This window comes from Electrona antarctica (assembly GCF_951216825.1).
Source record: "Electrona antarctica genome assembly, chromosome: 12".
Taxonomy (NCBI): Eukaryota; Metazoa; Chordata; class Actinopteri; order Myctophiformes; family Myctophidae; genus Electrona; species Electrona antarctica.
Genome location: NC_136793.1, coordinates 9,243,215 through 9,257,747, shown reverse-complemented (window position 1 = coordinate 9,257,747; position 14,533 = coordinate 9,243,215). Strand labels below are relative to the sequence as shown.

General features: G+C 45.7%; 1 protein-coding gene across 1 annotated transcript; it reads left to right on the top strand.

Annotated features, from left to right (window-relative positions):
• Positions 1-747: 747 nt before the first annotated feature.
• Positions 748-10,594, top strand: LOC306933627 (uncharacterized protein; the record flags this gene model as incomplete). The annotated part of the gene is made up of 4 exons (XM_079515944.1): positions 748-795; positions 7,098-7,246; positions 7,937-7,998; positions 9,592-10,594. The coding sequence occupies 4 exons, from the start codon at positions 748-750 to the stop codon at positions 9,759-9,761; spliced, it is 429 nt and encodes a 142-aa protein (XP_079372070.1). The 3' UTR covers positions 9,762-10,594.
• Between the last annotated feature and the right edge of the window lie 3,939 nt (positions 10,595-14,533).

Below are 14,533 nucleotides of genomic sequence, written 5' to 3'. Positions count from 1 at the left end.
CTGTTAATACATTTTTCAATCAATCAATCAATCAATCAATGGCCACTATATGCATGTACTATGTTGCAGTGCTCCGTTCACGTTTGTTTATTATATTAGTGCTGTCTGCCGTGATACCTGGCTTAATATGGTCAATACTGAATCTGTCTAAAATATGCTTTGGCGCCCCCCCCCCCACACCTCTTGCTATAGACAGACATGTCATGACATGACATGACATGATGTGTGTCAAACAATTGTCACATGGATGGATGATTATCCTTGTTTATTTATTTATTTCCGGGGGGAATGAATGAATGAATGAATGAATGAATGAATGAATGAATGAATGAATGAATGAATGAATGAATGAATGAATGAATGAATGAATGAATGAATGAATGAATAAATAAATAAATAAATAAATAAATAAATAAATAAATAAATAAATAAATAAATAAATAAATAAATGGATGGATGGATGGATGGATGGATGGATGGATGGATGGATCATATTTCCGGGGGCATTTCTCTCCAGGTGAGGACAACGCCATCCAGTCAACCAAATATGGATGTCAGAAGATCAGGCATCATCTCGTATGTATTACTTCTACTACTACTACACACACACACACACACACACACACACACACACCCTCTCGTTAATGACTCCGCCTCTCGTAATGTTAGGCCACACCTCTCATTATATTAGGCCACGCCTACTCGTTATGTAACCATATGCAAATTTCATGGGCGTCGTTTATGCAAATGAGTGGGCGGTGTCCCGCCGGCTTTGTGGGCGGTTCCGGCTACTTTGTGGGAGTGGTTTATGCAAATTTGATGGGCGTAGTTTCAACTACTATGTGGGCGTGGTTTATGCAAATTAGTGGGCGTCGTCACACCTGCTTTGTGGGCATGGTTTATGAAAATTAGTGGGCGGTGTCCAGCCTACTTTGTGGGCGTGGTTTCAACTACTTTGTTGGAGTGGCTTATGCAAATTAAGGGGTGTGGTATGCAAATGAAGGGGCATGGTATGCAAATGAAGGGGAGTGGTAGGCAAATGAAGGGGCATGGTTCCGGCTACTTTGTGGGATTAGTTTATGCAAATGAAGGTGCGTGGCATGCAAATGAAGGGGAGTGGTATGCAAATGAAGGTGCGTGGTATGCAAATGAAGGGGCATGGTATGCAAATGAAGGGGAGTGGTATGCAAATGAAGGGCGTAGTATGCAAATGAAGGGGCATGGTATGCAAATGAAGGGGCATGGTATGCAAATGAAGGGGAGTGGTATGCAAATGAAGGGGCGTGGTTCCGGCTACTTTGTGGGATTAGTTTATGCAAATGAAGGTGCGTGGTATGAAAATGAAGGGGAGTGGTATGCAAATGAAGGGGCATGGTATGCAAATGAAGGGGAGTGGTATGCAAATGAAGGGGCGTGGTTCCGGCTACTTTGTGGGATTAGTTTATGCAAATGAAGGTGCGTGGTATGAAAATGAAGGGGAGTGGTATGCAAATGAAGGGGCATGGTATGTAAATGAAGGGGAGTGGTATGCAAATGAAGGGGCATGGTTCCGGCTACTTTGTGGGATTAGTTTATGCAAATTAAGGTGCGTGGTATGAAAATGAAGGGGCATGGTATGCAAATGAAGGTGCGTGGTATGCAAATGAAGGGGAGTGGTATGCAAATGAAGGGGCATGGTTCCGGCTACTTTGTGGGATTAGTTTATGCAAATGAAGGTGCGTGGTATGAAAATGAAGGGGAGTGGTATGCAAATGAAGGGGCATGGTATGCAAATGAAGGGGCATGGTATGCAAATGAAGGGGCATGGTATGCAAATGAAGGGGCATGGTTCCGGCTACTTTGTGGGATTAGTTTATGCAAATGAAGGTGCGTGGTATGAAAATGAAGGGGAGTGGTATGCAAATGAAGGGGCATGGTATGCAAATGAAGGGGCATGGTATGCAAATGAAGGGGCATGGTATGCAAATGAAGGGGCATGGTATGCAAATGAAGGGGAGTGGTATGCAAATGAAGGGCATGTTTCTGCTACTTTGTGGGATTGGCTTATGCAAATGAAGGTGCGTGGTATGCAAATGAAGGGGCATGGTATGCAAATGAAGGGGAGTGGTATGCAAATGATGGTGCGTGGTATGCAAATGAAGGGGCATGGTATGCAAATGAAGGGGAGTGGTATGCAAATGAAGGGGCATGGTTCCGGCTACTTTGTGGGATTAGTTTATGCAAATGAAAGTGCGTGGTATGCAAATGAAGGGGAGTGGTATGCAAATGAAGGGGCATGGTTCCGGCTACTTTGTGGGATTAGTTTATGCAAATGAAAGTGCGTGGTATGCAAATGAAGGGGAGTGGTATGCAAATGAAGGGGCATGGTTCCGGCTACTTTGTGGGATTAGTTTATGCAAATGAAGGTGCGTGGTATGCAAATGAAGGTGCGTGGTATGCAAATGAAGGGGAGTGCTATGCAAATGAAGGGGCATGGTTCCGGCTACTTTGTGGGATTCGTTTATGCAAATGAAGGTGCGTGGTATGCAAATGAAGGGGAGTGGTATGCAAATGAAGGGGAGTGGTATGCAAATGAAGGGGCATGGTTCCGGCTACTTTGTGGGCTTCGTTTATGCAAATGAAGGTGCGTGGTATGCAAATGAAGGGGAGTGGTATGCAAATGAAGGGCGTGGCACACCCACTAATTTGCATAAGCGACACCCACTAATTTGCATAGCCCACACCCACAAAGTAGCAGGAACCACGCCCTTCATTTGCATAAACCACTCCCACAAAGTAGGCGGGTTGACACCCACTAATTTACATAAGCGACACCCACTAATTTGCATATACCACACCCACAAAGTAGCCGAAACATGCCCTTCATTTGCATACCACTCCCATTCATTTGCATACCACGCACCTTCATTTGCATAAACTAATCCCACAAAGTAGCCGGAACCATGCCCCTTCATTTGCATACCACGCCCCTTCATTTGCATACCACTCCCCTTCATTTGCATAACACGCCCCTTCATTTGCATACCACGCCCCTTCATTTGCATAAGCCAATCGCACAAAGTAGCCGCACATGCCCTTCATTTGCATACCACTCCCCTTCATTTGCATACCACTCCCCTTCATTTGCATACCACTCCCCTTCATTTGCATACCACGCACCTTCATTTGCATAAGCAAATCCCACAAAGTAGCCGAAACACGCCCTTCATTTGCATACCACTCCCCTTCATTTGACACCACGCCCCTTCATTTGCATACCACGCCCCTTCATTTGCATACCACTCCCCTTCATTTGCATACCGCGCCCCTTCATTTGCATACCACTCCCCTTCATTTGCATAACACGCCCCTTCATTTGCATACCACGCCCCTTCATTTGCATAAGCCAATCTCACAAAGTAGCCGAACATGCCCTTCATTTGCATACCACTCCCCTTCATTTGCATACCACTCCCCTTCATTTGCATACCACTCCCCTTCATTTGCATACCACGCACCTTCATTTGCATAAGCAAATCCCACAAAGTAGCCGAAACACGCCCTTCATTTGCATACCACTCCCCTTCATTTGCACACCACGCCCCTTCATTTGCATACCACGCACCTTCATTTGCATACCACTCCCCTTCATTTGCATACCACTCACCTTCATTTGCATTCCACTCCCCTTCATTTGCATACCACGCACCTTCATTTGCATAAACTAATCCCACAAAGTAGCCGGAACCATGCCCCTTCATTTGCATTCCACTCCCCTTCATTTGCATACCACGCACCTTCATTTGCATAAGCAAATCCCACAAAGTAGCCGAAACACGCCCTTCATTTGCATACCACTCCCCTTCATTTGCATACCACGCACCTTCATTTGCATACCACTCCCCTTCATTTGCATACCACGCACCTTCATTTGCATAAACTAATCCCACAAAGTAGCCGGAACCATGCCCCTTCATTTGCATACCACTCCCCTTCATTTGCATACCACGCACCTTCATTTGCATAAACTAATCCCACAAAGTAGCCGGAACCATGCCCCTTCATTTGCATACCACTCCCCTTCATTTGCATACCACGCACCTTCATTTGCATAAACTAATCCCACAAAGTAGCCGGAACCATGCCCCTTCATTTGCATTCCACTCCCCTTCATTTGCATACCACGCACCTTCATTTGCATAAGCAAATCCCACAAAGTAGCCGAAACACGCCCTTCATTTGCATACCACTCCCCTTCATTTGCATACCACGCACCTTCATTTGCATACCACTCCCCTTCATTTGCATACCACGCACCTTCATTTGCATAAACTAATCCCACAAAGTAGCCGGAACCATGCCCCTTCATTTGCATACCACTCCCCTTCATTTGCATACCACGCACCTTCATTTGCATAAACTAATCCCACAAAGTAGCCGGAACCATGCCCCTTCATTTGCATACCACTCCCCTTCATTTGCATACCACGCACCTTCATTTGCATAAACTAATCCCACAAAGTAGCCGGAACCATGCCCCTTCATTTGCATACCACTCCCCTTCATTTGCATACCACGCACCTTCATTTGCATACCACTCCCCTTCATTTGCATACCATGCCCCTTCATTTGCATACCACGCACCTTCATTTGCATAAACTAATCCCACAAAGTAGCCGGAACCATTCCCCTTCATTTGCATACCACTCCCCTTAATTTGCATACCACGCACCTTCATTTGCATAAACTAATCCCACAAAGTAGCCGGAACCATGCCCCTTCATTTGCATACCATGCTTCTTCATTTGCATACCACGCACCTTCATTTGCATACCACTCCCCTTCATTTGCATACCATGCCCCTTCATTTGCATACCACGCACCTTCATTTGCATACCACTCCCCATCATTTGCATAAGCCAATCCCACAAAGTAGCCGAAACACGCCCTTCATTTGCATAAACCGCTCCAACAATGTAGGCGGGCGACACCCACTCATTTGCATAAGCGACACCAACTAATTTGCATAGCCCACACCCACAAAGTAGCAGGAACCACGCCCTTCATTTGCATTAGCCACTCCCACAAAGTAGGTGGGGTGACACCCACTAATTTACATAAGCGACACCCAGTAATTTGCATATACCACACCCACAAAGTAGCCGAAACCACGCCCATCAAATTTGCATAACCCACACCCACAAAGTAGCCGGAACCACGCCCTTCATTAGCATAAACTGCTCCCACAAAGTAAGGCCTAAGTTAGCGAGAATATTCGCGAAATTCGACAGAACAAATCCGAGACCATCACCCCGATCGCAGCTGTATAGGGTTTGGGCCAAACGGACATACGGTCGCGACAGTAGCCCTGCACGAAAGCCTCGAAATTTGCGACTTTGACGCGAAAGTCGCAGAACAAATCCGAGACCATCACCGCGGCCGGGTCGCGGCCCCGATCGCAGCCGTATAGGTTTCGGGCCAAACGGACATACGGCCGCGGCGGTAGCCTTGAACGAACGCCTACAAATTGCCGACTTTGACGCGCGACAACGCGCCAACGATAAAACATCACGGTCCGACGTTCGGATATGTCGGAGAGCCAGCCGAGACGAACGGTTAGGTGTCTCGGACGTACGCCTCCGACAGTCGTACAAAACGTCCTTCACTTTGGCTCTGTGCATGCAGACACGTCATAGACCCATAGACTCTAACAGCGTCCTGGCTGAAAAATTGAAACGAGACCGCACCTCCTAGAAAGGTCGCCCGAGGACGTTCTATAGATCCATGCGTGCGTCTCCGGGAGCTCTATAACATATCCGAAAATCAGCCCGGAAGGCCTCACCGTCGTGGCGTTCCAGTGAAGCAAAGTTTGACGTTCACGCGCGCCTACGCCGACGATCGTAAGTCTGTTCGGGATGGGCCGAACACCTCTGCGATCGCGGCGACAAGCCGATCTTCGTGATGGTCCGAGTTTTTTTCTGCGACCTCGGGAACCTCAAATCTGACCCGAGGCCTAGCATTGCAGTGTAGTTCCCTTTATCGGACGCTTGTAAGAGTCCCACAAAATCGAGACCAACGCCATTTTATTCGCCATGGCCTGAATATGGATATTCGGGGGTGTTACATATTTAAAAAAATATCTATCACTTAATTGTTAAGGCATTTGGCCCAAAGGTCACCGTGGCAGTCTTTCGGCTGACCTTTGACCTTTGCAAACGTCGTGGAAATTCGAGACTGGTTCCATTGGATTCGACATGTCCTGAATATGGATATTGGAGGTTCTTACATATTTTTAAAATTATATATCACCCCGTTTTTTTAAGAATTTGGCCCAAAGGGTCACCGTTGCAGTCTTTCTGCTGACCATTGACCTTTGCAAACGTCCTGGAAAGTCGAGACCGGCCCCATTGAATTTGGGACGCTCTAAATATGAATAAAATGTCTCGTTTGCGAAGAATAGGGTTAGGGAACATATTTTAAAGGTGTGTTTTGTCTGTTTTCACTTCTGTGGAGAGAGGGGAGAGAGGAGGCAGTCTTTTTGCTGACCATTGACCTTTGCAAACGGCGTGGAGAGCCCAGACCGACGCCATTGGATTCTGCATTTTCTAAATATGAATAAAATGTCTAGTTTGTGAATAATAACATTAATGAACATGTTGTGTTTTGTGTTTTGTCTGTTCATTCAAAAAGAGAGGAGAGAGAGGAGAGGAGGGGAGAGGCATATGCCTTCATACATGTGGATGGGCTGTGGCGCTGTTCTGAATTCCACTGGCAGATGACGGTCTTTTCTTTGATTCGTTTCTCTGACTTCCTATGTAAGTGCTGCTATTAAAATGCTTACTTTAAAAAGACTAAAATAGCTAAAATACAACAATTCATGGTCATAAGTTCATAAAGCATAATTCATAATAATGTCATGATACAATAATAAATATGTGGTTCATAATTGATTTCATATGAGGTTAAAAATGTAAACATGATGTGATGATAACTTTCTGAGGCAGAACCAAGTTCCCTGTCTGTCAGTAGCAACACTGGACCATGATTGATTGACTGATTGATGCATGATTGCCTGGCATTGCACACAGGTGGTACAAACATTTCTCTCACTCATTCAGACTCTGGTCTGCACAAGGAAGCACACTCGCAGCAGAGTAGTGTGTTTGAACTGTTTAAAGTTATTAAACACGGTCAAAAGGACATTCAAAGGACTGTATGAAACTCAAGAAGCATCAAGAACCTCTTTACACAACAAGCGGCCAACGAGGTATTATTATTTGAGAGTTATCTTTGTTGTGTTGTATTGTGGTGTTTTGACGGACACGTTCACCTGCGCATCGCGCATTTCTACATGTTTTGTATTTCTTTGTTTGATCAATATGTATTGCGACGTAATTTGTTGATTGTTTATGTGTTTATTATTTTGTGTGAACATAGTTCTCACGGCATGGAACAACAGAGGGATGAGAAGAATGCCCAATAAATGCCCGTTTATAAAGAACCGACCTGTGTCGTCAATGTTGTGAGAAGAGCTACATCCTACGTGTGTGTTTCGTGTCGTGTCATTCATCATCACTTTGTTTACTTTACTTTATCACAGCTAACAGTCACATCAAGGTCTGTGAAATAGTTAGTAATGAATGAATAGCTGACTGTCGCGATTTTGGCTTATGGTGAATGTTTTACAACTATATGAACTTCAACTTTGGCCAGTAGTTGTACAAAGCCATGGGTCTGAATGTAAACAAAGTATATGCTGCTTTATAAGACAACGTTTTATTTTTATATTGAGTGGTGGTGTGATTTGCATGTTATGTAATGAGTCCGAGTTTGTATTGTGCTAAACCAGTCACCAGTAGCATGGATAAGAAGCTAACTATGCTAATCGGAATTCGCATTAAGCTAACTGCATCCACTATAATGTTACACATTATATTAATGTGCTCTGTGTGTTCAGCCATGGCCAGGACGTCGAGGCACGACCGAGAGATGGCGCTGGACGCCAAGAGACGTCTGTGTGTGAGTTCAGATCACGTGGAGAGGCTGAGGCTGCAGTGCCTGGCCCGAGGGTCGTCTGGCATCAATGGCCTGGGCAGGTGAGTGTGTGCGCGCGTGCGTGTGTGTGCGCGCGTGCCTCCCTCAGGCACAGCAGAGGCGTACATACAGACAGTTGGACTGTGAGGTGACGTGGCAGCCCTCCTCCTCGCCATCACCCAGGAAGCCTTGGAGGTGTCGGCCGGTGTTGCTGGGCTCTATAACATATGAAAATCAGACCGGAAGGCCTTACCGTTGTGGCGTTCTACAGAAGCAAAGGTTTTAAATAGCAGACCTACAAGCTCGTAGCGCGCCACTCGGTGTAGTGGAACGTTCGCGCGCGCCATGTCGACTAGAAAGGTCGCCCGAGGACGTACTACAGTTCCACGCGTGCGTCTCTGGGAGCTCTATAACATATCCGATTATCAGACCGGAAGGCCTTACCGTTGTGGCGTTCTACAGAAGCAAAGGTTTTAAATAGCAGACCTACAAGCTCGTAGCGCGCCACTCGGTGTAGTGGATGTTCGCGCGCGCCATGTCGACTAGAAAGGTCGCCCGAGGACGTACTACAGTTCCACGCGTGCGTCTCTGGGAGCTCTATAACATATCCGATAATCAGACCGGAAGGCCTTACCGTTGTGGCGTTCTACAGAAGCAAAGGTTTTAAATAGCAGACCTACAAGCTCGTAGCGCGCCACTCGGTGTAGTGGAACGTTCGCGCGCGCCATGTCGACTAGAAAGGTCGCCCGAGGACGTACTACAGTTCCACGCGTGCGTCTCTGGGAGCTCTATAACATATCCGATTATCAGACCGGAAGGCCTTACCGTTGTGGCGTTCTACAGAAGCAAAGGTTTTAAATAGCAGACCTACAAGCTCGTAGCGCGCCACTCGGTGTAGTGGATGTTCGCGCGCGCCATGTCGACTAGAAAGGTCGCCCGAGGACGTACTACAGTTCCACGCGTGCGTCTCTGGGAGCTCTATAACATATCCGATAATCAGACCGGAAGGCCTTACCGTTGTGGCGTTCTACAGAAGCAAAGGTTTTAAATAGCAGACCTACAAGCTCGTAGCGCGCCACTCGGTGTAGTGGAACGTTCGCGCGCGCCATGTCGACTAGAAAGGTCGCCCGAGGACGTACTACAGTTCCACGCGTGCGTCTCTGGGAGCTCTATAACATATCCGATAATCAGACCGGAAGGCCTTACCGTTGTGGCGTTCTACAGAAGCAAAGGTTTTAAATAGCAGACCTACAAGCTCGTAGCGCGCCACTCGGTGGCGCGCTATGAGCTTGTAGATCTGCTATTTTTCAATAGCTAAATTATAACCATGCTTAAAACACCAAAAGGGGTTCCCGCACAAAATGGTTTAAGGTTATTGTAGCAGTCAATTTATATTGGGGGTCGGGAGGGGGCGGGGCGGCGGTCCCGAGACATTGCCAAAGCATTTCCGGGGGTCCCCGGCCAAAAACGTTGAGAACCCCTGGTTTAGTCGATGAAATCAACACTGACGTCAGGTTGAAAGTGGTAAAGGGGGGGGGAAAAAACAAAACACAAAAAACTAACGTCTCGTCTTTCCAGGTAACGTTACAGCCGGCGACATCAAGCGAGTGACCAGCAAGATGCTGCGTGGCAAACCCGCCGTGGCTGCCCTGGGAGACCTGACCGAGCTGCCCTCCTACGAGCACATCCAGGCCGCTCTGTCCAGCAAGGATGGACGCCTGCCTCGCATGTACCGCCTCTTTAGATAGAAAACAAACACTACTCCCCCCCCCCCCCCCCCCCCCCGTTCCATTTAATTTATCCAGTCCGCACTGGCCACCATCACTGTATATAAACTCCTGGAGAACAAGAGACCGCTGACCCTATACTCCTAGTGTTTTCCCCTGAATAAGGGCCTGGCAATGCTCTGGGGAGGGGACAAACAGCCATGGTCCACACACAGTTGGAGAATCTGTCTTTTTCATTTGCTGGCTGGAAGGCTGTTTTTGCTGAGAGGGTTTTCACACGTTTGGGTTTTAAAAAGGAATACTTCAGCAGCAACAAATTAATCTTCATCTCCACACATGCCACCAAACGTTAACTCTTGTTTTGTTTAACGAATGAATGTTGAAAATGAAAAACTAGGATTTCTATTTTAGTGAGACCTTCAAATATAAGATGCTATTTCACTCTCTCAGTTCACATTGTCTGTACTGTATGTGTTATGAGGGTGTTGTCTGATCCGCCTTACACTGTTTGCACTGACTGTTAATCTCAAGCTCTGTGTTGGTTCTTAAATTGGGGACCAGGGACCCCCAGGTGTTCTTGAGGGGATTCCAGGGGGTCCCCAGTATAATTAGTTAATATAGCATAAACATCTGTAAACAACTTTAACGCTACACTATGTAAGCTTGTAGATAGGCTATTTTTAAAAAACAAACCAAGAAAAAAGAAAATAATTTGGAATATTTTTGGCATGGCGGTCTTTGACCCTATTGCAAGTGCAGACGGTGTGCTGGGTTTTGTGCACTTTACGTGCATTTCTTTTTCCACATAGCCAAATATACATTTTGGGGTCCTTGACTTAAAAAACGTTTGAGAACCACTGATTTGAGGCCTTGTCTTTGCTCCAGCAGATGACTCTCAACTGAACTGTTGCATGGAGGTGTTCACTCTTCCTCAATTGACCTATAGCTAAGCCAAACTGCTATGGTCCAATCACAGATAAGCATAACATGGGTTAGACAAACCTCTCCACCAATAGTATTCCTATATACAAAACTTTTTTTGAGTGGTGTAAACCACTCCTACAACTGGCTTTGTTAGTTTACGTGTCTGTTCGTACCAAAATATTACGAACGTGTCTGTTCGTACCAAAAAATTAGCATGGTTGCTATGGTCACCCAGTTCACCCGGGTGTGATTTCATTACGTCAGACCACAGCTGATCAGGCTATATAAGACCTTACACCACTCAGTTCACACGGGTGTGATTTAAAAAAAAAAAGAAAATAAATGACATGCACATATTTTTCCAGTGCATATGGTAGGCCTTGTTGTTGGATTTGGAAGAGATTTTCTTTGGAAGGTCTGGTTACAAAAATGAACCAGTATTTAATGTGTAAAATCCATGATATTTACATTTGGAATGAATGAGCCCACACAACAGTAAATATATATATATATAATATATATATATATAAACAAGGACTGTGTGGTCAATCTTGTAACTGTAACTCAAACTGTCTGCATGTGTCGACAGCAAGGAGATGTGTATTATCTTTAACGTTTATTTTTAAGCAGGGTTCATGTTTTAGGTTATTTGAGGAAGTAAAACGTGTTAATTTTTACAATTTTAGTGGCAAAATTTGTATTTTTTTTTATAACTTTTTGCGGCGATTTATTTACTATAGTCCTACTAGACCCCAGTAAATTACATCTGAGATCATGGGATCTACTGAATGTGAAGGAGGAGGTGACAAACTGATGATTGAGCCTATGACACGCAGTATGGCCGATAATTCCCAGTAGGTTACTTTTACTTCTTATCGACTTACCTCCTTCACATTCAATAGATCCTGTGATCTTTTGTGGCTAGATGTAATTTCCTTGGGTCTATTAGGACTATAGTAAATAATAATAAAGAAGTCGCCATTAAGAAAAAAAAAAACATTACCCTAAACTTGTGGTTGTGTTGGTTGGTGTCGTTGCAATGTACCAGAGCAATCAAGTGGCAAATGAAGTGGTCTTTATCATGCCTTTCTCAAATATTATTGGGTTTGCTGCATTTCATTCCGATAAACACAAGACACTTAACACTTTGGGGCTCACTTGGTAAGCGTGCATATCACATGCAGTAAATAAGGCTAGTCTATCTGACTCGAGGCTCTTTTCCTGCATGTCATCACCCCCCACTCTCATAACCCATTTGTGTAAGTCTCCGTTGTGTTCATTTCTCCAGCTAGACTAACTTGTCTTGATGGCCATGTTTGTTCATCTTCACAAGCTTGTCAGTAAAGAAATGTAGGTATTGCCTAAAGGGCGAGGTCGCTTCTCGCCCTCAGGCGTGCACACATCCGCCTGGGTGACAGCAGACTGCTGGGTGATCTGTACTGGCCATATATGGCGCGTGTCTTGAGTGTACAGGGTTTGATGAGGTCAGGTCAACGTATGGAAAGTCGGAACAGGTCAGCTCCATATATGAAGATCTATCATCTAATGGTGGCAGCGGGGGCAGTGTCTTGAGTGTACAGGATTTGATTAGTGCCGGGCCTTAATTTTCGGGGCTGTTGAGAACTGTCGTGTTCGCCTAGCCTGGGTAAACCCACTCCCCCTGCTGGACAACATTTTGCAAATCTGAGGAGGGGTTTACCCAGGCTAGTGTTTGCCGGCTGCCGGTCACAGCTCCACCAATAACTTTGGGGCAGGCCCATCTAGAGTTTAAATGGACAGGTATCATTCAAAAGGCAGACATCGAAGAGGAAGGATGGATGGGGAAGGATCAACATATCGAAAGTCAGAACAGGTCAGCTCCATATATGGAGATCTAAGGGTTTGAGGTGAGATGTAGGTTTGCTGGCCAATATTGATGACATCAGGGATCTCCATATATGGGCTTAATATTGATCACATGTGATGTCACGAGGCATGACCATATATGGGGCATGACTGACTGACTGACATAGTAAATGCAACTTGCAGTCGCAATAGTGAACAGATTTTGACCATAAATTGTTCAATCTTGGAAAATCAAATTCCACCTAAGTTTCAAACATTTTATTATGTGGAGTTACAGTACAGTATGTCAGAGATGTTTCAATGTGATAGAAAATGATGTACACAGAGGTCCTGAGGAAACCATGAACAAGACAACACAGGCACTTAACCCAGAGTGTAATTCATAGTTTGTTGCATGACTGTTGCTCACCAGTCCAGTCCAGAAGTGCTAATTCCGTGTCCGACACAGTCATAATACAAAATATAAATTAAGCTTGACCTCTTAAACCCTCTATATTTGGTCTGCTCTTTTTTTCACAACCCCAAATGTCTTCTCCCAAAATAGCCGTGCTACAAGTTCACAATACTGTACGTACTAAAGCGTTATTCATAGTCTGGATTTTCGGTGGTGAGGTGACCACCGAACTACACGTGCTGCGGTGAAGAGCAAACCACCGCCATCGCCCCAGCCCTTCTCTCTGTTTTTACTCACCACTGCTCAACGTTATTTCAGCTCCGGTGGTCACCTCACCACCGGAGCTTGTGGTCACCCCACCACCGAAAATCCAGACTATGAATGAGCCTTAAGGCCTATTCATACTCCACTTTTAGGTGATAAGGTGACCACCAAAAATGACATGATGTCACGCTGTGGTGAGCGACTCACCGCAACACATCTGTTTTTACTAACCATCGTTTCGGTGGTCACCTTATCACCTAAAACTGGAGTAAGAATAGGCCTTTAAGCTTGTAGATCAGCTATTTTCACTAAATGTTCTATTATGACATGCCCAGAAGAGGGACATGTGGGTTCACATGGTTAAGAGTGAATGACACCTGATTCACTGATCTTCATGCAAGGACCAGGAGCATCAGAATTCCTTTTAGCTGAGTATTATGCGGGCGTTCATATTCTCGTCCAAAGATTACAGTTCTAGGCAACGAGCGCATTGCAAAACGATTGGCAGATAAAACCGACGCATGGAACCTCTTTGGAATTATCCAATCAAGGTCACAGATCATTTGAAGAAAATGGCTTTGATCACCAGGGAATCAAATCAATTTGCTCTCCCTGTAATTTGACACTGTCTTGTCTATTGAAATATCATAAAAAAAGTTATGTTATCTGTGTAGGTACTGTAATGTGTTGTCACTGGTCCTGCCTATGGCCGATCCACAAGCTTGAGCTTGATGGTCAGGTATTTACCACTTGACACCTTCATACGACGGACTATTAATTGGGCGTATTAAGCACGCAGCTGGGAATTCAAAACCTTTCCCTACCTAATGTTTGCCGCATCGTCAAGGCATTTGAACACTAATGCAGCGTTTGAGAAAAGGGTTAACCTAGCATTACGGTCCTCATCAACCTTGCTCGTTAAATACAAAATAATTAGAAAAACAAAACGATGCAATTATACATTCTCGACGGTTAATCGCGTCACGCCACAGTGTGTGACCGACAAGTCCCGTTTGTGCAGAGTGGGACTACATAAATAAGAACCCAGACGGCTGTGCACACACATCAGTCCGTCTGACCTGGAGGTCCCTGACCTGGAGGTCCCTGACCTCGCACGCAGCCAGCCTGCAGCATCCACCTCTGCCCCAGCATTTCACCAGGACACAGTTACCAACAACGCCCGCTAGAGGGCGGCCAACCACTGCTCAGTCACTAGGACTCCTCGGGTTCTTTTGTTCGTGTACTCTGGGGTTCCCTCCCTCCCTCCTGGGTGGTTTTCAGGGAGCATTTTGGTCTGGGTGTGGTTCCAGAGAGTGTCCGCGTTAGGAGACGGAGCAGGCGGTGCTACTGCCCTGGTTCTCCTGTC